The sequence below is a fragment of the Poeciliopsis prolifica genome, unplaced genomic scaffold (assembly GCF_027474105.1).
Source record: "Poeciliopsis prolifica strain line A6 unplaced genomic scaffold, Auburn_PproV2 SCAFFOLD005, whole genome shotgun sequence".
Lineage (NCBI taxonomy): Eukaryota > Metazoa > Chordata > Actinopteri > Cyprinodontiformes > Poeciliidae > Poeciliopsis > Poeciliopsis prolifica.
This window is the reverse complement of record NW_026562380.1, coordinates 8,504,880-8,532,038: the sequence shown is the minus strand read 5'-3', so window position 1 is coordinate 8,532,038 and position 27,159 is coordinate 8,504,880. Positions and strand designations below refer to the sequence as shown.

At 38.6% G+C, this 27,159-nt stretch overlaps 2 protein-coding genes across 2 annotated transcripts in view; one reads left to right on the top strand and one right to left on the bottom strand.

Annotated features, from left to right (window-relative positions):
• The window catches only part of wdfy4 (WDFY family member 4), a 51,972-nt gene that overhangs the window by 10,853 nt on the left and 13,960 nt on the right, over nt 1-27,159 (top strand). The window contains exons 14-51 of the mRNA XM_055030116.1: nt 301-1,016; nt 1,140-1,233; nt 1,734-1,948; nt 2,024-2,127; nt 2,739-2,943; nt 3,029-3,105; nt 3,186-3,404; nt 3,501-3,679; nt 3,758-3,989; nt 4,270-4,421; nt 4,500-4,611; nt 4,683-4,873; nt 4,979-5,131; nt 5,242-5,315; nt 6,100-6,258; nt 6,347-6,441; nt 6,526-6,607; nt 6,754-6,956; nt 7,442-7,608; nt 7,689-7,808; nt 7,899-8,072; nt 8,160-8,312; nt 8,901-9,027; nt 9,110-9,261; nt 9,415-9,653; nt 10,622-10,737; nt 10,819-11,010; nt 11,094-11,200; nt 16,034-16,111; nt 16,190-16,381; nt 17,340-17,406; nt 17,534-17,748; nt 19,893-20,041; nt 20,127-20,241; nt 21,524-21,609; nt 21,691-21,753; nt 26,669-26,711; nt 26,828-26,947. Coding sequence (XP_054886091.1) covers nt 301-1,016; nt 1,140-1,233; nt 1,734-1,948; nt 2,024-2,127; nt 2,739-2,943; nt 3,029-3,105; nt 3,186-3,404; nt 3,501-3,679; nt 3,758-3,989; nt 4,270-4,421; nt 4,500-4,611; nt 4,683-4,873; nt 4,979-5,131; nt 5,242-5,315; nt 6,100-6,258; nt 6,347-6,441; nt 6,526-6,607; nt 6,754-6,956; nt 7,442-7,608; nt 7,689-7,808; nt 7,899-8,072; nt 8,160-8,312; nt 8,901-9,027; nt 9,110-9,261; nt 9,415-9,653; nt 10,622-10,737; nt 10,819-11,010; nt 11,094-11,200; nt 16,034-16,111; nt 16,190-16,381; nt 17,340-17,406; nt 17,534-17,748; nt 19,893-20,041; nt 20,127-20,241; nt 21,524-21,609; nt 21,691-21,753; nt 26,669-26,711; nt 26,828-26,947 — 5,937 coding nt within the window. The remainder of the gene's footprint in view (nt 1-300; nt 1,017-1,139; nt 1,234-1,733; nt 1,949-2,023; nt 2,128-2,738; nt 2,944-3,028; nt 3,106-3,185; nt 3,405-3,500; nt 3,680-3,757; nt 3,990-4,269; nt 4,422-4,499; nt 4,612-4,682; nt 4,874-4,978; nt 5,132-5,241; nt 5,316-6,099; nt 6,259-6,346; nt 6,442-6,525; nt 6,608-6,753; nt 6,957-7,441; nt 7,609-7,688; nt 7,809-7,898; nt 8,073-8,159; nt 8,313-8,900; nt 9,028-9,109; nt 9,262-9,414; nt 9,654-10,621; nt 10,738-10,818; nt 11,011-11,093; nt 11,201-16,033; nt 16,112-16,189; nt 16,382-17,339; nt 17,407-17,533; nt 17,749-19,892; nt 20,042-20,126; nt 20,242-21,523; nt 21,610-21,690; nt 21,754-26,668; nt 26,712-26,827; nt 26,948-27,159) is intronic.
• On the bottom strand, nt 21,999-26,540 carry lrrc18a (leucine rich repeat containing 18a). The gene is made up of 2 exons (XM_055030184.1): nt 26,458-26,540; nt 21,999-22,894 (listed from the first exon to the last, which is right to left on the bottom strand). Exons 1-2 carry the CDS (start codon nt 26,461-26,463, stop codon nt 22,082-22,084), a joined length of 819 nt encoding a protein of 272 aa, XP_054886159.1. The 5' UTR covers nt 26,464-26,540; the 3' UTR covers nt 21,999-22,081.

Below are 27,159 nucleotides of genomic sequence, written 5' to 3'. Positions count from 1 at the left end.
TCACATTTTTCCCTGCGTTCTGTCTCACACATTACCTACCTGATGGATTAGCTCTCTAAATTCAATAAAGATAATGTGATTTTGTTCACAACCAAAAACTAGTTACTAGAAATGATTTATGATTTATCTGTATGTTTCATCTGTTTTTTATGACACTTTTTTAATTGACTAAGAAGATACGCTACAAGCCTAGACTTAGAGAAAAGCTTAGTCTTCTTAAATTTCTTTTTCAACCAAAAGAATGAATTGCTTGATTCATATGTGATGTAACTGTGTTTGTCCATTGCTCTCTCTCACTAGTCTGTGCTGAGAGTGTTGGAGAGCCCCAACACCTGGGACGCCTTTAGGAAGGCAGGAGGCTTCACTGGACTGCTATCTCTGATGATGGACATGGAGGGAGCTCTGTCTGATCCTCCTAATGGACACGTGTGGAAGACTCTGGGGCATCAGCAAATGCTGGAGCTGCTTCTCCTCATTCTGCACATCATGGCTCTGGCTGTCCATCTTCACATTGTAAATGCTCACCATTTTCAAACAGAGGGATTTTATGAGAGACTCTCAGATGCTCTTCTTCAACTGGGCTGCTTCCATATTGAAGGCCAAAAGTGGGAAGGAGAAAAATGCTCCTGCCCTCAGACATCAGATGAAAGCCAGTCTTCAGGTTTTTTTCGGTTTGTTGAGCTGGCAGAAGCCTTGGCAGCTCCTAAGACTTGCTCTGGTTCACCTCAGCAAAATCTGCCCATCACTCTTCAGTCGTGCATACGGCTGCTGTCTTACCTAGACCAGTTTGCCACAGGGACCTACTCTCCTCAGGCTTTAAAACTGGGACAAGAATCAGATGGAGACTGTGACAAAAATAACAAGACACTACATGGACCAGAACGTCATGAAGAAGTTAATTCTGGACCTCCATCAGTTCTGTCAGGTTCAGGTCCACAGTCCACAGAGGAGAAACTGGGAAGTTCCAAAAACACAGCACCCAGCAGTCCCACCATGAGTACAGTGACCCAGTTAAGGTAGATACTACTAGATTCCTTTAAATTTCTATGTTTGTTTTTTTTTTAACCGAGAGGTTAACAAAGACTGCTTGTTTATAATGTCACATTGAAAATAATTTGTTTATTTTTTCTGCTTTACAGTAAGTTTTCATGTGATCAGGTTATTCTTCATCCAGGCGCAGTCACAGTGATCATGACTCTCCTTCCACATGTGTTTGCTCCAGAGGACCCTCAGGTAACTGCAGTAGCTTTGGTTAAATAAGATACAATTGACACAGCCCTTCTAATTTACACAAAAAATTATGAACCAATTGTGAAATCAGATGTTTGTAAACAGCTTGGGCTGTAGCATGATTGACTAGAGCCTCCAGTTATGAGAGCAGTGTTGTTTCTAAGTTTTGCTTATTCCTTTAATGTTTAACCTAACATGTAGTGATCTTTTTTATTTAACTTATAAGATCCCATTTAAATTTAAAACTTCTTTTCAAGGGGGAGCTGGCTAAGATATGCAGCAGTAATTAAAACACGGTTACAAAAATGACACAATTAAATACAGACAAAAAAAGAGAAAACATTACATAAAAATAATTCAGTTGAAATGACAAATAGTCTAAATTAATTAGTTGGATCTTAGCTTTAAGGGATCTTTGTTTTAATTTTAGCACACTCAATAAAATAAACTTGCAAAATTGCGTAAAGACTTATATTTAGTTCAGTCTTTCTTCCTTTTTGCAGCTCTCTTTGGAGGTACAGTGCTCGCTGGCTCACCACATCCTGTCTATGGTCAAATCAGAGCGAAACCGACAGATAATGTGTGAGGGGGGACTGGTGTCCACTCTCCTGACTCATTGCCGCAGCATTCTGCTGTCTCCGAACCACCACCTGCATCTACCTGTGACGCGGATTTTTGAGAAGCTCTCCTCTCAGGCCATCTCGCACTTTGAGTTCAGGTGAGACAGGGCCTGTTACTGCGGTTTAATGTTTGAGTGTTTGTATTGACGTTTTCTGTATTTGGATTCTCTCAGACAGTTCCTGTGCTTAGGAGATCCTCTCATGTGTTTGGCAGATGAAACATCCAAGCAGGTTCAGACAGAAAGCAACCCAACACTTCAGACATCACATTCAAAGGGTAAACATTTCACTTAAAATAAAATGATTGTTGTTTTAGAAGGCCTAAAAGGCAAGTGAAAATATTTATGTTATTGATCTGTTTTTTAAGTCTGACAAAAAGTTGTCTTTGCCTCACCTTAAATTATGTTCTAATGCACGGATATTTTTTCCTGAACAAAATCTGAGACTGCTTGAATAAAACATTTCAAAGTCCTTTGCACTTTGTACTCATCTCGACATCTGGTAAAATAACAAACACTGAGAAATAAAAGTGGTCCAATTAGTCTTTTGTATGAAAGTTTTTGGAAACCTGGGTTTTAAAAATATGACTTTTTTCTGTATTTCCTAAGGTTTGTGTATCTACGCGCGAGGCAGATTAGGTCATTGCGTTATTATATGTCCCTGAGAGGACCTTTTATTTATAACTCTTCCTTCACTTTTAATCTTAATAAAAACCAAATACACATTTCATAACCAAGAAAACTCCAGGGATGTTTGTTAAGAAAACAAATCACATTTGCAGGTTGGGCTGCATCAGAAATGGGTTCTTCAAAACCTATTTTTCTCGCTTGCCTCTCAGAGCTCCTGCAGACATCTGGTCCCTTTTTAAACTTTCTCTCTTTAAACCAGATGAGAACGCAAGTGCTGAATCTTCACAGAAGATGCTGAAACGATCCTTCAGCTTGTTGCATCCTTCGACATCATTCGGTTCTGCCATCCCTGACCACCAGATTGTCAGTCTGGTTTCCATGACGGCACCACGCACCTTCAGACCACACAAAGTGTCTTCTTCACCTGCCTTTGTAGAGTTTGATATGAGCGAGAGTGGATATGGGTGAGTTGTTTACAAAAGAAATGTTGTTGCAATAAGATCTGCAGCAGAAAGTCAATGATTTAACTAACGTCATGTTTGCTTGTAGGTGTCTTTTCCTTCCCTCTATCGCCACGGTGAAAGGTGTGTCTGCTGATCCTATTGCAACTGGTGGAATTGGAGGAGGTAATTAATTCATACTGCTCAACTACTTTGTGTGTTATCTAGTGATATGTAAAATGTTAAATACCTCTCTCGTGTTCAAGAATGCAGAGGCTTTCCGCCAACATCCGGCCTGTCATTTACCTGCTGGTTCCAGATCAACAGGTTCAGCTCAGCTTGTGATTCCCACCCGATCCGTCTGCTGTCAGTGGTCCGCCACATGTCGCGAACTGAACAACAATATATCTGTTTGTCAGTCTCCTTCTCAGCTTATGATGGCTGTCTGGTCATCTCCACAGAGGAGGAAGCATTCACATACCTAGGTAGGAGAAGCAGAATTTAGTTTTTGTTTGTCTTTTTTTGTTTCTCAGAACTGTCAGGAAGCACAAGTAGACCCATCCTCTGTTTCTTTTTTTCAGATATGATGGAGCCAGAGGTTTGCTCTCCGACTTCTTTGCCCTCGTCTCTCAGGTTCCGCTGCTCCAGCATGTTGGTCCCTGGCCAGTGGCACCATTTGGCTGTCGTCATGGCCAAAGATATGAAGAAAAGCTGCTTGACCTCAGCTTACTTCAATGGAAAGGCAGTGGGAACAGGAAAGGTAGATGGGAGCTTGATAATTGAACAAATTTATCTAGTGTCTCACTTTATTTAATTTCTTTATACCTGTTTTCCTCAGATGAAGTATATTCAGCCATTCCCAGGTCAGTTTGTCTCCATGGACCCCACGGCTGTGATTGATGTGTATGGACTGATAGGGACTCCAGCGATATGGAAAGATCATGCGGCGTTGGTGTGGCGTGTGGGTCCCTGCCACCTATTTGAAGAGGTGTTAAGCTCAGAGACTGTGGCTGTGGTTTATAAACAAGGCACTGCCTACCTAGGGAACTTCCTGGCTCTGCGTAACATGGGTGAGTCTATGTTTCGCAAGAGATCTAAAACAAGTCATTTGTTTATTTTGAAGAAAATCTTAATTGTGCTTTGTTTTAAGTTTTTATAAAGTGAGGAGGCATATTTGTGTACATATTTTAGACAATCAGGTCTCGTCAGTTACTTTCATATTTTCTGTTATGTACTTTTTTTTTTAGATCAATAACTGAAGAATGCAGTTTCCAATGTTTCTTTGATTCATATCAAAGAAATGTTTACCTGTCTTGGTGTTACGGTTACATATTTAGCGCTTGTTTTCAGGCTTTGGTCCGACCGCAGAGTCTCCATCTCTCAGGCTTGTTTATGAGGAGAGGGTCTCTTTTGGCATCAACCCTGCAGTTTCCACTTTAACAAATGTGGTGCAGATTAGAGAGGATTACAATGAGGTGGATTGCAGACTCATTGCGAAAGAGGTATAGCTGAGACGAATTGTTTCTGAACACGATTCTGTTGTTTTCATGAAGAATAACAGTAATTTTGTGTAATTACAGATGGGGATAACATCTCGAGATCACTCAACGCCTGTTTTTTTCCTTCAAAACATTAGCAAGCACCTGAGTGGTACAGCTCGCACCATAGGCGCTGCTTTGGTTGGACGTTTTGGTAAGCAAGATAAGGTTTTGAAAAGTCTTTGAGTTTTATTTTTCAATCTTTGGAATCTCTTTTTTTCTCAGGTGTTCGAACTTTCATCCCCAAGTCTGCTTCCACTGGTTTTCTGTATGTTGGTGGGCCTGCCGTTGTTCTCAGTCTTGTTGCAATGGCACCAGATGATGGCTCTTTGTATGCAGCTATTAAAGTTCTTCTCTCAGTGCTGGAAACGAACTCCGCTATGCAGGCCGAAATGAACCGCATCAATGGATACAAGGTTTTTCTGAGCTTAGCAACACATCTGTAAAATCACTTTTGTTTCAGTCATGAACATTTTTCTTACAATTCGAGTCCGTTTTGTTGTATTTTGTGCTCTATCTAGCTATTAGCCTTCCTGTTGAAGACAAAGAGCAGTCTTGTTAGCCATCGAACCTTTCAGCTGGTTTTGTGCCTCGCAAGTTCAGTGGAGATGAACTGTGGAACTGGCTACCTGCAGAACACGCCTGCTTTCCAGGCTCTGCTATGTGACTTGGAGGTAAAAATCAGCACAGCTTTTAAAAGTTAAACATATGTGAAAAAGTTTATTTTATTTTTATTTTTACTGAAATAAAAACCTGATGCTTTTTCTTTATCCCTCATTTTTAGGTGTGGCAGAATACACCAGACAGTCTGGACTTCTCAGTCCTAAAATACTTTGCTGATATTCTGAAATCCTCCAGGTAATCCTCAAAGTTAATAGCATGTGGCTTGCTGTAACTCAGAGATTTATAAGTCCATATCCAGACTTTCAAGCTGTTACTCACAAAGCAGCTTGAAAGTTTACACACTTATGTCCAAAGCTTTCTCTGTGAGATTGCTTTAGTATGTTTGTGTTTTTGCCATTTTGACAAAACAAGGCCTTTTTTAATTGTATTATTGATAAGAAAGGACGTGACAGTTATAAAGAAAGACAGTAATGTTGTGATGATTTTACAATAGTTAAGTCCTCAGAAGCAAGTGTATTCTGTGCCAGGTTGAAATTTGGCAGAGTGGTTTTAGAGTTAGCATTATGACTGGGTCAGCACAAAATTAAAATCACAATAAGGTCATGCCTACCTTCACACTGAAATGAGCTTTTCAAACTTTGCCACGATCTAGCATTGTTCAGTTGGTGGTGGAGATCACGGAGACTGACATTCTTAATCCTATATGAAGAGGGCCTAAATATATTTAAATTTACTGTTAATTGTCACAGCCAACAAATCATGTAAAACAATAAAGAGGACCTTGTTCTGAATTGACAGCTTTTATTGGCTGTTCTGTCAATGCACAGAGAAGCCTGTCATCAATATCACAGAACTGCAGAGCAGAAAATAGTCAAGGGAACGTTCAGCAGAATCAGTCAGGAAGGCTGAGGAGAGGACTGAATGCTTATATGGATTGGTGAATTAGATTTTCTGTCTGCGGGAACAGATTGTGATTGATATCGCTGCTGTTTCTGTTTCCCTCATCATAACCGAGCAGTGACAGAAGGAATGCAGTGGTCCTGCACAGTGTGGGCCTGCTGCCAATGCTGCTGTTTGAGTTCTGTGATCCTGCGGTGACCATCCAAAGGGTCCACATTATCTCTGACGTCATCACTTTACTGCTGAAGGCTCACATGACTTCTTCAGACATAAGCAGGTAGAGTCTGAAGTTGTTGTTTCTTTAAATACTGACGATCTATTTTTATAACTTAATGCTTTCTGCATGTGTCTTTTTGTGTGATAAGACTTGGGCTTTTCCTGGTTTACACACTCCCTCCTTCCAGTGAAAAATATGAAGGCAGTGAGATAGTGGACTGTGAGGTTTCAAATGACATGTCAGGTACAGAGTTAACAATCCCATGCATACAATGACAATACATGTCTGACATCTGTGTCTAATAGAGGGTTGTTTTCTGCCGTTCAGGTCCAACTAGCATCGTCTGCATCCGTAACAAGATGCTGCTTGTAATTTCTGAAATTCTTCAATCAGACAGTCTTCAAAAATGGTGAGGATGAATACTCTTAGCTTTTTGTTAAGCGTCAGTGTATAAATGGAAGGTAGCATATGTCTTTTTTTGACATAAAGTCATATCCTGGCAGAAATACCTATCCAAATGTATTCTTTTGTTTTGTTTTTTTATCCCCCAATTAGTCACCAGGCCACAGTTTTCCAATCTCTCGGCAGCGATTGGTTCCTGCTCTTCCTTCAGGCCCACCTCCACCCAACCACTTTGAAACTGGGCCTCATCCTGCTCACACAGTTTCTGTCCAATCCAGGACAGCAGAGCAGCTTCAGAGAGGGAGTGATGCCAGGAACACTCATAGAGGGCATAGAGGAACCATTTGTTATCATGGGTAGACAAAATCATATTATTTTTTTAATTATGTTTTTTAATTTATCCCACTGGAATTTTGTGGGTTTTATTTAGTGGGTTTATTTGAATTATTTTTGAGATACAGTCCTATTTAGACTACACTTGTGATGCTACACTTTATTTAAATAATACAGTTCAATCTTGAATCAACTCTTAAGTTATAGACACAAAAACAAAACAAATACAAAAGAAAAAAAACAACAAGTGACTATTTTATTTTAGAAAAACTAATATTTCAGTTATTGTGCCATTTTGTTTATCTGCAGTTTGTGCTTTGTAAGGTACAAAAGGAGTCACTTGCAAAAGAATCTTTGTTTGTACCACTCGATTACCTTAGTAAGGTCAGGCCATTTTGTTAGTTTTGTTAATCAAATAGGTATATCATGGTTCTCACACCAGATTTGGATGATTTTTAAAAATAAAGCTTACCTTTTGTTAGTCACTGACTCCTCACCTTCTGTCCAGACAACCTTCGAGCCTGTCCTTGGTCCCAGGAGTGTCTCAGCACCACTTGTCCAGGTTTTGATGTTCTCCAGGAGTTGTTAGTCAGACACACTCACCTGCCTCAGGTATATGAAGCTCTTGCTGCTCTTCTACTTGGGAGAAGCATCAGTCACATGACAGCCAGAGAGGTGGGTTACTCTGCACAGTCTTGATTCCTTCCCTACAGTATCAGTTTTGTCATCATCCTTTCATTGAATCTCTCATACAGCTCGATTTGGATGATGCCCTGCAGGAATTAATTGAGAGCCAAAGGGAAGCTCCCTCTCAGCAACTTTGTGCTGAAGCTGCTATGACACTGCTTGAGCTGGTTAAAGTTATTATTTCTCAGGTTGAAAGATTAAAAGAGTCTAGATTCTCATAAATATTTTAAAAGAAAATTTTCAGTGAAGAACATGTGTCTCTGTTCTTGTTTCAAAAGCCTTTATCTACAGATGAATCGGACAGTGAGGCACCATGGGAAGTGCAGCTCCCAGCCAGTGTAATGCAGTTCCTTTGTCTCCTTCACAATCTCCGACCAAGAGACCCACTGTGGGCATCACCCAAGTTCCTGCGTTCACTCGCCAGTGTTGTTTATCCTGTGGAGATTAAAGAGGTTTGTTGTGTGGTTGTGGTTTCATAAAGCTCTCCTATAATTTATCATCTATGGAGTTTCATTGTCTGGTTTTCTTTCTTACCGTAGGTCAACCCTTGCAAAACAAATAAGAGAGAGGGCACATTCAGTACTCATCCAACGAGGAAGCCAGTGCTCGACTTCATGCGTATTCTGCTGATGGACAGTCTCCTAAACGTGTGTTCAAGCTCCAACACACATCCCACAGTTCTGCTGCTGGAGGTGAATTTCCAGCCCATGCCGTTAATCACCTTGCTGTTCGAAACCATGAATGTCAAAATAATTTGGGACTTTTAAGGATTTGGAGTTTGAACAGTTTTTTTTCATCTCTGGCTTGATCCCAACATGTCCTGACTGGTTTTATAATGAACATGTATCTAAACATAGAATTGTATTTTTTTAAGAGTAGATATATCTGTTTGACTGTTTGAGAGATAGAGAAACTCTTTAATATTTGCTTTCAACATCAGGGTATGTAAACTTCAGGCATGTACTATGCATATCTTATATTATTCAGTTTGTAGATTCCAGTCACGATCAAGTGATGCATGCTTTCTACAGTAAAAAGGCTGTTTTTTTTGTTTTTCTTTTTCTCTGAAAACTCTGCTTCAGTTTGACCAAATTCTGCAAAACTCTTTTTTCTCCAGAAGGTGCCACTCTATGCTCATTTACCAAACAAAACAGAGCTAAGATGTTTTTGATCGAATTGTTCACCATTAGGAGGAAAACAGCACATTTCCTGACTAGTGTTTTCACTCACATCATCTGTGCACTTGTCGTTAAATACAATATTTTTTACTTCTCGCCTAGTTTTGTCCTGATGGCACATCGCTGGAGCAAAGGCAGACTTTTCAATCTGAGTTGATGGAGCTGATCATGAACATCATTCATATGCTCAGCCATGAGGACGATAACAACACCCATCTCACCTCACAAGGTAACACCACAACACATTACTTTTATGCACCTAAATCTGTACTCAACAGAAATGAAATAATAACTTTACTTTTTTATGTTAGACTGCAATAATCAGAATGCCGAAGGAGAGATGGGTACTCTGATGGACAATGTGGTGTTCTTCTGTAGGACTATGCTACTGAAGCTTCACAGTGGAACGTTTGCTGGAGATCCTGAAAGTTTGCTTGACTTCCTGGCTGATCAGATTATGGTGGTGAGACACAGACAGACGGCTTTCACAAAATTTATTAGATAAATTCAAAGCAGCATGTCATTAACTTAGAGAGCCTTTGAGCAATAAGAGATACATCTTTAACATAAAAATAATGTAGATTAAGTTTTTCAGGCATCGTCTGTCTGATTTTAGGCCGTGGGGAAACCTCAGACTCAAAGAGAGAGGGCTGTGTCTGCCCTCTACTCGTGCTCCAATAAAGTCCTGCTTCACTTCCTGTCTCAACCGCGTCATTCCCAAGAAGAGAGGGATGTTGTCATCAGGGCTTTGCAGACCTTCATGGAACGCTGGGATGTTTTCATGGCAACTTACAATGCTAATGTGAACTTCATCACCTGCCTACTTCACTGTCTGCTGCTGATTCGCTCTGGCAGGTAAAAAAAAGTGTAAAAACTGTTAGAAAGATACAGCATTATATTCCATAGTATAAATACATTTCTTTAAAAATATAAACAAATTGTCAAAATATTTTGGGAGAGAACATTTCAAAAATATAAAATACACTCATACCAAAACTAGGGGTAGTTTTTAAGTGCTTATTTCTTAGAACATTAAATATATTTTGCCTGTCTGCTCTGTATCATACAAGTCTGCTGGCTCCCTTGATATTTGTTTGCATTTTTTTTTATTTTATGTATTACCTCCAGACTTTTCACAGGTTTTCACAGGTTTTGCACTCACAGGCTCAGTGAGTAACCAACAAAACTGGCAGGTGTGGAGTTAAAAATATGTTGGGGAGAGGAAACTCAACACACCAGATTGCCAAAAAATAAATTTGTTGTTGTTTGTTGTTGTATGAGAGAAGTATTTTCATAATTGACATCCCAAATAGTATAAAAGAATGAACCATTGATAAAAAAGTTTCAGACTGTTGACTTTTTTCCCTTTTGGTACAGTTAATTCAGAAGTAATTACTTCACATTTATATCATTACAATACTTTTACTGTGTAAAAGAAATCTTATGAAGTTGGTTTCTGTGAAAAGAAAAGTGTAAAACTACTGATTGTCTTTTTGTATTATGTAACAAAAAATACATGATAAATATGAATTAAATTGAGTTGAACTGATAAATAACAGATTGTTTCACCATGCAAAATAGATTTTTGATTTCAAATTGAGGTAAGCTGCCTTATTTTGGGGTTTTTTGTTAGGTTGGGTCATTTTTGACCTGTAGAACAAGGGGAGTAAACAGAATGTTAAGATCGCACGAGGGTTAAGAATGGACATGTTTTTTGTCGCTTTTTAAAACGTTAATATGCCTCAATAACAGAAACTTATGCCTTTTTCACTTAGCAAATCTTTCACTATATTTCTAAATTAACACGTATTCTCCTTTTGTAGCTACCCAGAAGGTTTTGGATGTGTGCCACTACAGGAACACAAAAAGAAATCAAGCCCTTTACCTTGCAGAAGTAAAAGCCCTTCCAACCTCAGTAACGGAGCAAACATAACAGAAGGTTTGATCCCCTCTTTTAGGGATTTTATGTTTATTTCACTCCTCAGAAAATACAAAATGTGTGTTTTTATGTGTTTTCTAGATGGCAAACAACTCGTGTCCTTAGCAGAGGCCTGCTGGTCAAAGGTAATATCAGAAAGACAACAAATGCTTGAAGAGAGCTACAAGGTTGAAATCTCAGCGAGCAGTATGACGGAGACGAAGCCGGTGAGCATGACTGAAATCAGCCCCCTATGGGAGGAGATGGCACACAAAGCCTGGCAGCTGTACACAGGTAAGCTCACATTCTGCAGACAGCACAGAGGGTTAATAAGCATGACTGTGAGCGCCCAGGTATTGATATTTATGTCTTCTCAGAATCTCAGAAGACAAAAGCAGCCAGCAGATCTCAGAGGACGCTCGATGCCATCAGTAGTGCTCTTCGCTCTGCTTTGGGAAAAGGTCAAGAGTCAATGAAAGCAGAGGTACTTCTACATTGCCTCACATATATTCCATTTTGTGATGTTTCACACGCAGGTTTTAAAGTATCTTTGCAGAGGGAAAGTACTATAAGGTTTCAGCTAACTCAAAAATAGTCCACAAATTTTGTCTTTCTGGAAGAGGCGATTGAAGAAATTTAGCATTGAAAGAAAACCACAAAATCATGTAGAAAACACTGAAAACACGTTAAAACTTGCTGGCTGTTACAAAAAGCTAACTGCAAAACACAGGCCACTCCATGTTCACAGCCACACGTGATGATAGTGCTTGCATCATGCTGTGGGGATGCTTTTTTGTCTATGGAGAGATGGAAACTGAAACAGAAGCAACATATTGCCTCGGGAGGGATAAATATATATTTTTACATTTTTATTAGTAAAAAAAAAAAAAAACCTTCCGTACTTTTTTTTCCATTTTAGTTTTGTACTACTTTGTGTTATTGTATTAATGTACATTTTAGAGCAAGGTTTCCACGTGAAATGAAACCTTGCTGATATATGATATGAATACATATGCAAAGTTCTTCAGCATAGAGTTTTTCAACTCTACATTTGTCAACTCTACACACAGTTTTCTCCTTTGCGGTATCTGGGGTTGTTATCTTCTCCCAGATCCCAGAGGACTGTGCCAAAAGTCCATCGAAAGACGTGTGCTTATGCTGGGGGCCATCCAGCCCTGCGGGAGTGTTTATTTCTTTAAATAGATTTGGATTATCACAGCTGATTGCCCCTGAGTGGGCTTTGTAATTGATATCTGTTAGGCCCATCCATAGCCACAGCACACCGTTTGCCGCTGAAGGTTAAAGACGCCTTTATTGTTGTTTTTCCCCCCCGAAACACGTGGCCCACATCATTAGTTCCCCCACAACGCTTAAGACGTTGAGCCATCTGGAGCAGGGAGCAGGGACATATTACTCAGCCACACAGGCATGAAATTACAGCGTCTGTGTGTCTGTCTCGCACTCCCCAAAAGTGTACGTATACGCTCTTGTTTGTGCAAGTGTCTTGCCCACAAAAATCATGCTGGCAATTACAGTGGTAGCAATCTGATGAAAACATTACTCATTTGATGTTATTCTTTATCATATCAGTTTCTGACAGGCTATCAAAGAAGGTGATGAATTGTTTTTCCATCTGAGATGCAGGGAGGAGGATGGCGGGAGGTTTTAGTTCTTCATCCTTACGGTGTTTTGCTGCATAAATGTTGCAGAATATTGGTGGTGTTTAAATTAGAGATGTGGAAACAATCATCAGCTATAGTCAGCTGCTCCTCTCACATTTTCATCAATCTTCTTGAAGTAATAACAGCCATTAATTAATTTGTAGATCATCAACTTATGACCTTTATTTAACAACTTGTGTGCTTTTGATGAGCTTCTTTGCAGCACAGTGAATCATCTTGCTCCAGTGTCTCTCAACAGTATACACACCCCTTTTAAAAGGGGTGTTTATTTCTTAACCATCTCACATGTTTAATCGTTTTGTACAATTCAAAATGAAAAGTAAACAAATGCAGTTTAAAGAAAAAAACTGCATTGTTGGAATATTCTAGTCTATAGAGTAAGTTCAGCATATTTTATTTTTCAGTGAAATGTGACCACTCTTACCTTGCAAAAGCTTTCCAAATTTCTCAAACTGTTGTGATGCATATGGTTTACAGCCCTCTTTTGGTCATGTCACAGATTTTCTGTCAGCTTTAGTTCTCCAACTCTGTATTAATTTTGAGCTAGCATCACTTTTAGCATCACTCATTGTGATCCTGAAAAAAATTAAATATCTCTACATCATCTGCTTCTATCTCAACCAAAACTGCAGTTTTATTTGAAGAGAAGTTTGATGCTGCCACCATCACCCATCACAGTGGGTTTAAGGTTTTTTTTAAAGTTGTGCAGTATTGTTTTTGTGCCAAATCCTTTTAAAATATGTCCCAAAAATTACATTTTGGTCTGGACAGACACATTCCTACACAACACCTTAAGACTTTTTTGTCAGCCCTGCATGTGATCTTTTGATGAAAATAGTTATGTACAAGTCTGAAAATTGTGGCTTTGCCTTAAGGATAAAAATCTGCAAACTATAGAAAGGTCCTGGAAGAGCTGTATCTCAGGTTGATGAATTTCACCACAGTTGAGGCAGGTGTAAGCTGAAGAAGACTGAATGCTAAAATTAAATCAAATGGTGTATCAGCAACACATTAGTATACGGGTGTGTAAACCGTTTTCCAAATTATTATGCAAATTGGATTTAAGTGTCATAAAGATACATTTTTTGTTGCGCTATTAAATTTGTAGATGGTATTGTGTGTCAGGGCTCTTTGAATCTCTATAATTAATTTCAGAGAGCTGGGTTGATCAGCTCTCTCAATTGAGCTCAGATGAGCTCAATTAAAGGAAATCTACTTAAGAAGGATGTTCCACATTATTAAGGAGGCCACAGGTTTCAAGCAATATGGGAAAGAGAAAGAATCTCTGCTGATAAAAATCATCAGATAGTGTAGTGCTGTAAGACAAGGTATGAAAACATTAGATATTAAACAAAAACTGAAGTTTTATCGTACTGTGAAGAGATTTATGGCTGATTCAGAACAAAGATGTATTTGGACAGATAAAGGCATAATGAGGAAGGTTTCTGTTTGACAAATTCATTGGATTAAGAAAGCAGCTGTTAAAATGCCCTTACAAAGCAGCAAACAGTTATTTGAAGCAGCTGGTGCCTCTGGAATCTCAAGGTGCAGTTCATATCAAAACAGCAGCTCTGGGAAGGTATTGTGATATCCTGCAAAAAAATTCATGCAGAAACGATCCACAAACTCACAAGTTTAATGGATCCAAGAATTGTGCAGGTGATATTAAAGAAGGGGTCCAATGTTAACAAGTACATTGGTCTGTTAAGATGTTTTTGATTGAAATAGCTTTTGGTTTTAGTACATGTGACCACATGTACTAAAACATTCAAAAAATGACCGTTTGCAGTTCTTCATTGTCCATAAAATGTTTAGAAAGTTTGCTGTGCATAATAATTTGGATCAGTGCATTTTGAGTTTTTTATTTTTGAAAAAAAAATACTGTTTTCATTGGGAGCTTTGTTCAGTAAAATCTGATTTGTACTGTAATAGTTCATGACTTGAAAATTATACTGACCATCATTTGGATTGACCGTTTAAGAAAATGTGAGAAAACATCACTTGCATAATAATTTGGAACACAGTGTATGTGTATGCATCTAGGCTATTACAGGTGTTTATTTATTTAGTGTTTATTTATTTAGTGTTTTCTTCATAGGATATATATCATTAAAGGTGGAATACATTGTGAGAAAATTTGACCAAAGTAATTTCTTTTACATCACAAAAACTTTTGAAAGCAAATGCTTCTACATTTATTAACCAAATAAATAGGTTTATTAGGTGATGGAGGAGAATATAAAAACTGATAAGCAGACTTTGTCCTCAGTTAAGCTTCAGTGCAATCCTTCCAGAGATTTATTTCATCAGTGAATGCAGTTTCCATAATCATATCTGTGTCCTCATATTAGAAAGATAATTAACAGCACTAATGATCACGTTAAGTTCATTACACATTCACTGCCAGCTCAGAATGAAGTTGACATTATGTTGCCTTATCATCAAAGGTGGCGTATTGTTGGGAAGTCATTAAAATGGAAATGAGCGCGATGTTCTGATGTTAATTGCAGAGGGAAGAGATGAGTTATGTATTTAATGCAGCATTTTAAAAAGCCAATGAGGTTCCTATCTGCTAAATAGGGTAATTAATGCTATATATTACTTATGTTTGTCCAAATGAAGGAATGAAATTAGAGACGATGACGCCAACTTGCTGTTTATTTGTCACAACGCGCCTCTAGTCTGCAAACTTCATTATTACTCATATTTCTATAATCTCCCTTCAAATTCCTCTTTTATTTCCTTCACGACGCAACTTCTCATTTGGATAGGCAGCCGGCCATTTAAGGAAACAATTTGTTTTCTCCGAAGAGCCTGTCAAAGTTTGTCAACTTTCATGAACATGTTCACTCTGTAACCTATCTAGAATTAGTACATCTGCTCTTGTGCAAAAGTGTTCTTGCCTTTTTACTCTGGTCGAAATGAACAAATTAATTCTTTCAGTGGGTTTATTCCACAGAACACAAAATTAGCATGTGTAAATAAAACTCGATATAAAGAGTTACTGCGTGCTCGCTCGCTCAATTAAATGGCTTTCCTGGGTCAGCTGTGAAGATGGACACATGTTGTTTCACTAGTCTCAGAGCGAGCACCGCTGTGATGATGGGTTTAATGAAGCAGTTAACAGTCAGAATATGATCCCAGTGTGTCTGAACATGAGCATTGTGCAGTGTCAACACACGGCTCTGTTTGGGGGGTTTTTCATTGCTTTTCTCTTTTAATCGTCCTTAAAAAAAGAAAAAGAAAAGCACCAATACACTCGCATGCTCACACACAATAAAGGTGCTCACACAAACCAACCTTGGCGCTGACTGTGGCGAGGCTCCGTGATATTAATGTTTATGTTAATTAGATCACACCAACAAATGATTACATTTGAACACAGGGTTATTGTAAGACTGTAGCCACTAGCTTGTTTTGCCCAGTGAATGCAATTTAACACAGATGTAATTGTGTGAATGCATTGTAATTGCATGAGGAAACAACAATGCCATTATGTATGTGTGCATTTGTTTGTCTGTGTTCGTGCTTGTGTGTGGGTGTGCATGCCTGTATGTGTGCAGTCTAAACCCAAACAAGTCACTGTGCTTTCCCTCTTTTTATTTGCAGCTGTTTTCACTCTGGTTTTCTTGCAGGAGTTTCTGTCCAACATGGAGTCACATAGGCATCGAGGTCACAGTGTGTTTGAGAACATGAAGACAAACCACTCACAGGTTGGACATCGTAGTTAAAAGTGTTTCAGAGATGAAAATAGGAGTTTGACAAAATTATTTGTTCCCTCTTTGTCCCAGTTGCAAACCACCAAGTGGGAGCTTGTGAGCTCTCAGTGGTTGCATGTGGAGGCCGAGCTACTGAGAGAGAGAGCCATATTCGGCCCTGGTCCAGGGGTGCTGTTGAGCCAAGACTGGGTGCAAGAATCTGCAGAAGGACCGAACCGGACCAAACTACGCTTACGCAGAAAAGTCATGAGACAATCCAAACGGGTAAGTCCTTTTAGATTAGAGAAGGAGAATCTACTCTGAATTTTATGACATGTACATCGCCTTGCTGCAGTATTTATACATGAATGACTTTACATATTACAACATCAAATCTATGTATGTTTCATTTATAAGTGATAGAACAACACATGGTAGTGCATAATGGTAACATGGAGGATCTTTTTATCGTCTTCATTTCTAAAGACTGATATTTTTTCTAATTTTACTTTGCTTTTTTCAGATTTGATGTTGGATGTCTGAACAGCAATTTTCAAGTCTTAGCAGATTTCTAGGTTCAAACTTTGACTCGGCCATTTCCAAATATGTATATATCCCAGTCTCCAGTATGTTTCTCACAATAAAATGTTTTTTGGCCAGAATTGCCCCGTATTTATTTCCATTCATGTCCCCATGAGCAATAACTGGAATTTCTGTCCTTGCTGAAGAAAACCATACCCACAACATGATACTGCCACCATCTTGTTCTATTGTGGGGATGGTGAAATGAAATTAGAGTGATCAGCTTTGGACTCATATAATTAGAGAAACTTCATCTGCATGTGAATTATGCCCCCACTTAGCTGGTAGAAAAAATTACATCTGTCTTCCTCCTGGCAGACGACAAATTCATATTGTGGAAGACTAAGAGTCATCCTTTAAATAGATTCTTCCACCTGAGTTGTGAACCTCTGCTGCTCCTCCAGAGCTACAATGGGCCTCTTGGGTGCTTCTCTGATCAAAACTCTCCCTGCCTTGTGTGACATCACCATGCATGACATCCACATATGATTCACTTTGCAATTCTGGACTACGATGTGTGTATCTATCTCAAGTTCCAAAGAAATACATTGAGGATTATGAAAATAAGTGTAATATGTGCTGCATGCCATTAAAAATGTTTTTAATGCAGGTTATGCCACTTTCAAATGTGACAAATGTTTTTTGTTTTTTTTTCCTGCAGCTGCTGGGTGCATTGGGTTTCGGCCTAAGGTCTGAGGAGTCCAGTCAAAGATCAGACAGTGATGCAGGTAAAGATTATTTTGAATTGCTTGCATTCTGAAATTTTACCACAAGATGTCACTAAGTCCTACTCATTTAGCTGTTTAAATCTTAATTTCTGTCCTGGACTCTGAATTTTTATTTTTATTTTCATAGAGTCAAAGATCTTGTGTGACTTTGATGCAGAGAGTAAAGAGGACGAAGCAGAGGCGGAACAAAGCTGTGATCGCCTGACGTTTTTCCCTGCTTTAAAAGAGACACCCTCATTTCCTGAGGGTTTATCTGACCCTTTCACCCCTAAACCCTGCTCACACACACAAGACTGCCCTGACATGCGTATCATCCTCAAAGAGCTGCACCCTGAGGAGAAGGTACCGTGGCACTGGATGACGTTTTGGTCTCTCAGCTCTGAATAAAAGTAAAACTACTCCCCGCCCTTCCAACACTCACATTCCTAATTATCTGAAGCAGACGAAGGGATTCCAGTAGCTCAGCGCTGCTATCAGAATTTCATCTTTCCTCATTAGTTAAATATTTTAATGTTGAGGCTCAGCACAGCTCCCCTCATTGTTACAGCGAGTTAGAAACTACGCACATGTTGACAGGGCCCTATGATCGCTCCGGCAACCAGCCGCGTCTTTTAATGTTTCTGACAGAAGTATTAATAAAAGCAGTAGGAGGTGATGCAAGCTGTCTTACATCCGCTTAGTGAATGTGTGATGTGTGCTGGTGTGTCCTGTTGCCTTGCAGTTGTTCAGCGCTCGACTCCTGCTGAGCTTCTTGTCAAATGAACACAGTCATTAGCTCTGAAAAATGCACACACACTCACAACCGAACATTCACACAAAGGGAGACCCACTCATAATTAGCTTGCCAGCGCCAATAGTGTGATTATGACAATAATGTGTGTGGGGAGAAATCAATGGTCTGACATTAGGCTCTCAGTCAATAAAAGTCCTCCTTTTCCCTCCTCCTTCCACATCGCTGGCTAAATCGCTCGCAGGCTGATAACACGTATCTGTCTGGACCACAGATAAGGAAATGAGTTTATTGTTATGTATTTAATTTTTGATGGCAATAAATTCAACTAGTTTAATCTGCTCATTATTGGTGACGGTTGGTGCTGACTGATGTCATCTCCCATGATATAGCCTAGCGAAGACTCACTCACCTTGACTCCTCTTAAGCACCTTCACATGATAAGTGACCGTATCCATCACGCCGTGTCTCTGTGTGTGCTTTAAGACAAGAGCTTCTGATCACTTATCAGCTTTACCATTGTGTGTGTGGCAGTGATTAATTCTCCTAATAATGCCCAGGCAGGACCTCCTCCTCGTCCAGTGTGTGGCTGCGTGTCTGGGGGTAGGGACCCTGATTTGATTAGTATAAATTGTGTGGGCCCTGCGGCTGTGTTGGGACCCCATATGTTTATGCTATTTTTTGGGGGGGTGCTTGTCTCCCAGTGGACTCGGTGCATGGAAACAGCCAGGTGCACGCACTCATTGTGAAATCAAGGGAGACAATAAAATTATCCACACATTATTACGATGCAGTTAGCATTAGCCGCAACCAGCACTGAAAGCAGCATGTGGATTCACTGTGGCTGAGGATGAAAAGGGGCCGGTCCTTCTCCTCCTCATCAATCAGATCTGATAATGAAGTGTTCAATGGTGTCTTTTTAATAAGGATTAAAATATGTGATTAAAATGATCAATCAAGTAAAGCCTGACCCGATATCTGATATGTCATTCCCTGTGAGAATAATGCTGTGGTGTGTATGGAGTGACTTATAGAAGGCTTATTGTACAAACTGTTGGCACCCCTAGTAAAGAGCTGTGTTGAACATTAAAATAAATTATTACAGTTGTATAATCTCAAATTAATAATCCAACTTTCAATTTAAACACATTTACTTAACGTGAAAAAATCCCTTGTTAAGAAGCTGAAACATCTATTCAATGTATGCTTTACTTTTCAATCCAAGTTTCCAGAGCCTTCTGATTAGTAACTCGCAGCTTCCTTGGCAGTCGCCGGTCACTCAGTGAGACGAACAGTGGGGAGGAAGATAAGGAAGATAATGAATAATATAAAAAAATATGTATAATTTCTGCTGCATTTTGGATTCCCAAATGTTTCACATGCCTACAATTGTTTGAGAGTAATACTAAGGAAAAGCTTTTCCTGTCATACAACCACAAACATAAACATATCATGAGACTGTGTGATCTGTATAAATGAGACTAATATTAAGCCTTTCTGCCAACTCTATAGATGGGTTTAGGGTAAAACAAAGGTCGAAAATGTACAAAAGCAGCTCTTTCCCACAGTTGAGTATGGTCGAGAGTCCATGATGCTGGGGGCCAATTCCTCTTCCTGGGGACAGAAATAAACTTTCAGGCTGATATTTAGTTTCAAATAATGCAACTACAAAAAACATTTAATTTTTAGGCTTCATACACACATTTACAAGGGCTGCTAACAAACGGTGTTCCTCCGTATGTTTCTTATCATGCAGATAAAGGCAAAGATGTGCGTGGTGATGGTGAGTGGCCTGAGGGTGACAGAAGGTTTGCTGCTGTTTGGAAAAGAGAGTCTGCTGTTGTGTGAGGGATTCACTCTGAACTCCACTGGAGACGTTTGCTGCAGGAGACACCACCCAAGCAGGTACAGTCACCCTGTGAGGGCTGCACACTTTTCTTTGCTACAAAAAAAAGGTAAACATGACATCTTCTGTGTGCGCTTCTTCCAGTGTAAAGGATTCCTTTATTTCCACTGTGCTGAACAAAGAGCTGTCATCAGCCACTTGCAGACGCTGGCTTTATGAGGATATCAAGGAGGCTCGCTTCATGCGGTTCCTTTTGGAGGTCAGCCATCAAATTAATCTCACAGATATTTTTGACATAAAGCAGCTGCAGAAATTTAAGCTAAAATGTAACCACCTGTCATACATGAGTGCTTATTTAAATTAGAATATACTTTTCAAGGCTCATCTGTCAGGTTAAAAGTAACTTTTGAAAATGACAACATTTAAGCAGGCATTAGACAGACTTTAAAAAGAAATATGCAGTGTAGGAAACACAAAAAATCACAGTCAATAATATTCATTCAAGTTTGATTGCTGCTTTGCATTTTTACATTTACATACATAAGCTTTTAATTAGAAACACAATACATAATCTACATATTATAACTGTATATGAGTATATCCATTTTTTACACCACTTTCTATTACCTAGTAGATTATGACAAGATTAAAAGTAAATAAAAATAAGAAAGATTATTTGAAAATAACAATGTGAATACATTATAAATAAATAAATAAATTAGCTAATTTTAAGGACTTTTAAACAATATCTTTTGAGCCGTTTTATCAAAGGACTTTTTTTACACTGAGACTGTATAAACTGTAATATTTGCAATCCAAACATTGCAGTTATTGCTTTGTGGAAGTTGAATGTTGTTTAAACCAGTTTTATTTTATTTCATATATAAGGCAGATTTATTTATACACCACATTTCATCAACATGACAAGTCAAAGTTCTTTACCTGATTCAAAAAAGTAAAAAAAAAAAAAAAAAAAAAATATTACATTGTACAAGCGAAACAGAGGTAAGCAATGACAGGCTGAAAAACACACTATAATTTATGATGTTCCAGTTTTTATCAACCAGCAGCTTGTAACAGATGAGCTTTCAGACTTGATGTAAAAGAACTCAGTATTTATTTGTGCAGTTTTTTAGAAGTTTGTTCCAGATTAGAAGAGCATTAAAACAGAAGGCAGCTTCTCCATGTTTAGTTGTGATTCTGAGCAACTAAACAGAATCACATAAACCAAAAGACCTGAGAGGTCTGGCAGATTGACATGACAACATCTGTGCAGGAAATAAGTCAGAAGTCTGACAGGCTACTCCAAAACATAATTATTACTTCCAGTTAGTAAAATTTTAAATATTTTAAACCTAAATCTGAAAGAGTTTAATTTGGGGCTTAGCTATATATTTTTAGTCTTTGATCTTGCATATTTACCAGGGGCAGTAAATATGTAACATCACATATGCATAACATTTATGTCCAAAAAGTAATACATAAACATAATATAACAAATGTTACCATAAACATTTTACTGTCTGTTTCTGCTAAACTAGGACAATACTATTGAGATTTTCATGAAAAATGGACACTCAGCATTCCTCGTATTCATGAATAAAGACCATGTCTCTGCATATAAAAGGTAACTAATTGAGACTTACTGGATATTCACAGATTTTCCAGTCAACAGTCTTTGATCTTTATTGTTTTTCTCTGGCTTCAGACTGAGCAGAGTGGTGCCGACATTAAAAGGCAGAGCAGTTGCTGATGTCATCACTAATGCAAAGTAAGTGTTAATTTTTTTAATTTTATTTCCATGTAGATATGTTTTACTGGTGTGATTTCCATTTGCTGTGGTGAGGCGGATACAGACTAAATGAGATTGCTACAAGGTGAAAGACCTGGTATCCATATGGCTCAGATTGAGGTTGAAACTCAACAGCTTTACTTGGCTTATCAACTTTGTTTTATTTGTGTGAAAACATGAGGAAATTCTTATGTAAAATAAAAGTACATAATTTAAACACACTAAACATTTCAGATTGTTTTTAATTGGGCTCTCTTCCACCATTTCTAATTGATGAAAAATTGAATTTGGCAGATAATTGATCAGTTCACTCTTTGCTTCTGATTCTCCACACATCCTGGGTGACTGCAGCCACTGAGTTCGGTGTCATCAACCCTGCAAATCTTTTCTTTTTCTCCGTCTCCTTCTCCTCAAACACTTCAGGCATTTCAGGTATTTTTTCTGTCTTTCCATCGTTTCTTAAATTTTCTCCTTCCTCTTCTTTACATTTTTTGAGGCATCTCTTGCACAATGTGCTTTCATGCACCAGATACAGCTCCTCTTTCTGCTCTAACTGTTCTTTTCTTATCCTCTCGCTTTCGACTTGGGCCTCCATACATGGATTTCTTTCCAAATTCAGTTTAATAAGGTTTTGAAGATTTGACACAAACTCAGGTACTTCAGTGAAATGGTTATCAAATAGGGCTAATTCTTGGAGAAACTCTAACCGCTCCAAGGTGGAAGGCAATGCATCTAGCTGGTTCAGTCCAAGGTTGAGACTCTTTAGGTTGGAGAGGAAGCCCAGTGAGGATGGTAAACCAGGAGACGTTAAGCAGTTGTTTGCCAGGTTGAGGTGGGTAAGTCTAATCAGGCTACCTATGGACTCAGGCACAGACTCCAGCTTGTTGCTGTGTAGATCGAGCCATGTTAGCGTCGCAAAGGTTCCCATGGTTTCAGGAAGCTTCTGGATCTGGTTTCGACTGAGGTCCAACTCATCCACATCGCACCGCTTGAGGAGAAACCTTGGGATGGTGATTAAGCCCATTTTGCTGAGTGTGAGTCGACGCTTTCCATCTTGGGTTATATTTATCAATTTCTTGGCAAGTTTCTTGATTTCTTTCTCGAATCGTCTCCCTTTTTTCTGGGCATCATATTGGATTGAAAAGATAAGTAAACAGATCAGTTCAGCCTTCTTTTTTTTACATTTGCTGCGAAAGGCTAATTTACAATGCTTTAAAATAATGCTGTGAAAAATTATTTACCGTCTAGAGATTTCCTATGACTTAGCTCTTTTTGTTATACTTAATTGTTTGTGATTATTAAAGCAATATTTGATATAGAATAAAGATACAAATGATTCCATTTATGAAAAGAAAAAATAATCAAACCCAATAAATCAAGAAGTAATTGAAATATAACTTGTCTCACAACATGAAGCAGGCTAACAAATTAAAGTGCAAACAATATATTTGATAATAGGTAGAAACAATGTCACCCCTAATCAATCTTAAAAGTGCTATAAAGCCAGTCCTAAGGCTTTGGGACTGCATTGAACTGCACTGAAATGGAGAAACAGGGTGAATCTTCCCAGGAGTGGCTAGCCTAGAAAGACTTTCCGAATTTCCTGTCAATGACTCATTCAGGAGGTTAGAAAAAACATCTACACATCTTCAGGCCTCACTGGACTCTGTGAAGGTCAGAGTCCATGATTCAACATGAAGAAAGAGATTGTCCAAAAAAGTTGCATCGCAGATCAAGTTCCAACACAAAGGCCCATCTATAGTTTTCCAAAATGTAACACTGATGATTGCCAAGACATTTGACATGCTTGACATAAATCTATAGATTCTTATTTCCTAATAGATTAAATTGTCACATTACAACTGTTTTTTTTAATCTACCAAACTTATATTAGTTTGTTATTAAAATGTCTTTGATGAACTTAAACATTTCAATGTGATCAAAAAAGCAAAAACAGAAGAAATTAATAAGTGGACACATACTTTTTCCCCCATAACTCTCTCTGATCTACAGCATCATGCAGTAATATAGGAAATGGACGTGTTCTGTGTATGTTAATGTGTAAGTATGCATGTGTGAGGCTGATGTGATTTATTCAAGACAAGGGCCTATGTATGGCCTGGGGCAGTGGGGAAAGCATGCACTCTGAGGAATGAGAACTTGAGCAGCGTGTGTGTCACAGTGTTGTGTCTGCATTAGAGTGTGCTCACCCTCGGTTGCCCATGGGGGTATTTAAGAGCACGACTCTCTAATTAAAGCTAATGCAGGGGAACAATAGGAGCGAGGCGACAGGGAGGAAACACACGAGGGCTGATGTTCTCACCACTCAACTGATTTAGTTTTTTGGCTCTTTTTGAGAAAGAAAAAAAAGTGTGTGTCTTTTTGATGGACAACCATGCAATGTGCTATATGTGTGTTTGTGTACACAAAGAGTCAAATCAGGACTTTGATAAATGATAGTTGTGGAGTGTTGGGAGTGTAATGAGGGCTTTGCTCTTCTCCCCTCCCTGTCTAAAAGAGCAAGGTGTGTTTCTGTTTGTGTCTGCGTAACACCCCAAGGCCCTCTCTCGCCTCATTCATCATCCTCAGGATGAGAGAGGTTATCTGCTGGTGCTTGTTCTTATTATAACCTCCTATAGGAAACTATTGCATGAAATTATTGCCTCCAATTAGATAACACATACCGAGCCAAATGCAATGATTGATTTAGTGTAGAGCTACAAAATAATTTTATCGATGTTAGGCGGTGGATAAATTTAAAATACACACTCACCATTTGAACACGTTTATTTTTTAAAATAGTTTAAACGTAATATTTAAACTGTATAAAAACACATTTTACTGTCTGATTAAAATGTTCTTTTTCTAATTTAATTAACATTATCAAAAATTGTTTCCATTTGATAAATATCAGAATAATACATTTTTGGTAGCTCTGCTTTTTAATTCTTGCTTTCTTTAATTCTGGGTTTCCTTCCATAACCCTTTTCACATTAGTTTGCTTGAATATCACATCAGACAGAAGTGCTATACCTGAGTCAGATTTGAAGGCCATAGTGATCTGCATGCATATTCTGAGTTCAGAGTTTTGTAATGGCCAATTTAAAACATTGACCTTGTTGTCCTTTATTGCACTTTGTAGACATCAAGTCAGTATGCTTATGGTTACTGTCCATTTGAAAGATCTATTTTTGCCCAAGCTTATACTTTTGGCTAATGTGTGATAAATCTTCAGTATTTCTGCTCAAGGTTCTTTTGTCATGATGTCATCATTTTTTTTCTTGATTTCCAATTCATGAACTGGATCCAGACGAAAATAGGATCCAGTTGTTCCCTGGATCCTGTTCCTTCTACATCAAAACACTATTTTATGCTGCCACACCCATACCTTATTGATGGTGTGCTGTTCTAAACTTCTCAAGCTTCCCTCTTTTCCCTCCAAATCTAACAATATTTATTGTAGCTAACTTCTTCAATTTTAGTTTAACCAGACCACATGACACGTCTCCAAAATTTAAGGAGACATTTGCAAACTATAACCTAGCTTTTCATTTCCCTTTTAAGTTGAAATTCACCCCAAATTAACAATTTTTTTGACAAACTCTCTAAGATGGCATCTTTATTTTTTGCGTGAATAATGAATTTTTTGTATACAGTTCTTTTAGTTTGGCATTATTTGGCCTGAAACCGTCTCACAGGCCTCCCTTAGTCAAACAACTCCTAGGCAGTAGAATCTTCCCAATTGGTTACAGTGTTACAGCTCGGTACAACTTCGCCTCATCCTCGTGTTTGAGTATAAAAGCACAGCACTCCCTGACAAAGTGGATACGTTTACAACAGTGCTTCTTTCTCTATGACCACAGACCCTTTTTCTTCCCGTATGTTGAAAATCAGCTTGATCTGGTTTTGTTTTAGTGGTCAAACTAACCTTGGTCTTTGTTTTCGTAAGCGATCCCTGTAAATGTTGCAGAAGTGGCTTGCACAGTACTCACTAATCCTTTCAAAGGGACATATAACAGTTTGCATACTGATCCTTCTTCCCCCAAACCAAGAAAGATTTATCTTGTTTATTACTGTTGCTTAGCAACTGAGGTGCTTTGACTTTATCGTCCTGTTACTGGCCCACAGAGAAGGAGGAGATTTCAGAAACAGCAGACCACTTTTACAATTTAGATCAGACGTGTTTGGATGGTTGTTTTCAGAAATTATGAAGCGTTCAGCGCTGTTGCCATTTGATATAGATGCTTTTTTTTTTCCAGCTGTTTGCATATCCTGATAAAATTATTTTTAACTAGGTAAATTCTACACTTTTTTGGGAAGATGTTGTTGTTGTTGTAATGTGAGCTTTTATCTGACTGAAAGATGGAACAAAAATGAATGATGTCAAAAGACGAGAAAATTCCTGAAGAAATTTAACCGGGGCCTGCCAAAGTGTGCCCGTCATTTGGAAGCCAGCGATTTAATGCTAAAAATTAGCATCAATGGTAAGCTTAGCTAAATTGTAGTCAGTACCCTGTGGAGAGTCACAAGCTACTGACTAAACTCTGTGACTAACAACATGCTTGTTGATTACAAGTATGTTGACTAACATGTACCATTCAGTTTAATTTCATATTTGTTTTCTAAGCTGTGGAGTAGAAAATCCTTTGACAGTGCAAGTCAACCCACTTTAGCTGAACTCACCTCCATAAATGCTCCTACAGCTGTGTACACAGTCTCTGTTTCCTGAGTCTCTCAGCTCTTTTCTGCTGCTGCTTCTGAACTCTGGCTTTGGTTACATTTAAATTATGTCTGCTAGGCAACAGAGCAAGCAAAGAAAACCTGTGCTGGTAAGGGCTGTTCAGTACTCACTCTCTGTTGCTAATTCAAAGTGTTTGCTTTTATTGTTCTTCAGAAAGACTCCAGTGGTTGAAAAGACAGCCCTTGTTAAATGGCAGGTAATGTAAAAAGCATGATGTTGTGCTCCAAAATGCATTACATCTCACTCGCTAAATGCCTGAGTATTATTCATTGTGGTATTTATAAAGCTTCACGTTGTGTGTTTTCCTTCTAGAAAGGCGAGATGAGCAACTTTGAGTATTTGATGCACCTGAACACGATTGCCGGGAGGACATATAATGACTTGATGCAGTATCCGGTTTTCCCCTGGATCCTGGCTGACTATCAGTCAGAGGTAGAATCCCACACATGTTTTAGACCAGAGGTCTGCAATCTGTGGCTCTTTAACCAAATGCAAAACTTCAGCCTTTCTGCTTTGGCTCTCTGAAACTTTGAGCAGAACTAACATGAACTCTTAACAATGTTTTAAAATCAAGTGTTGTTGTCGGTCTTATTAAAATTTTCTGAAAAACAGATGTTTTTAAAATAACCTCAAGTCGTAATCAC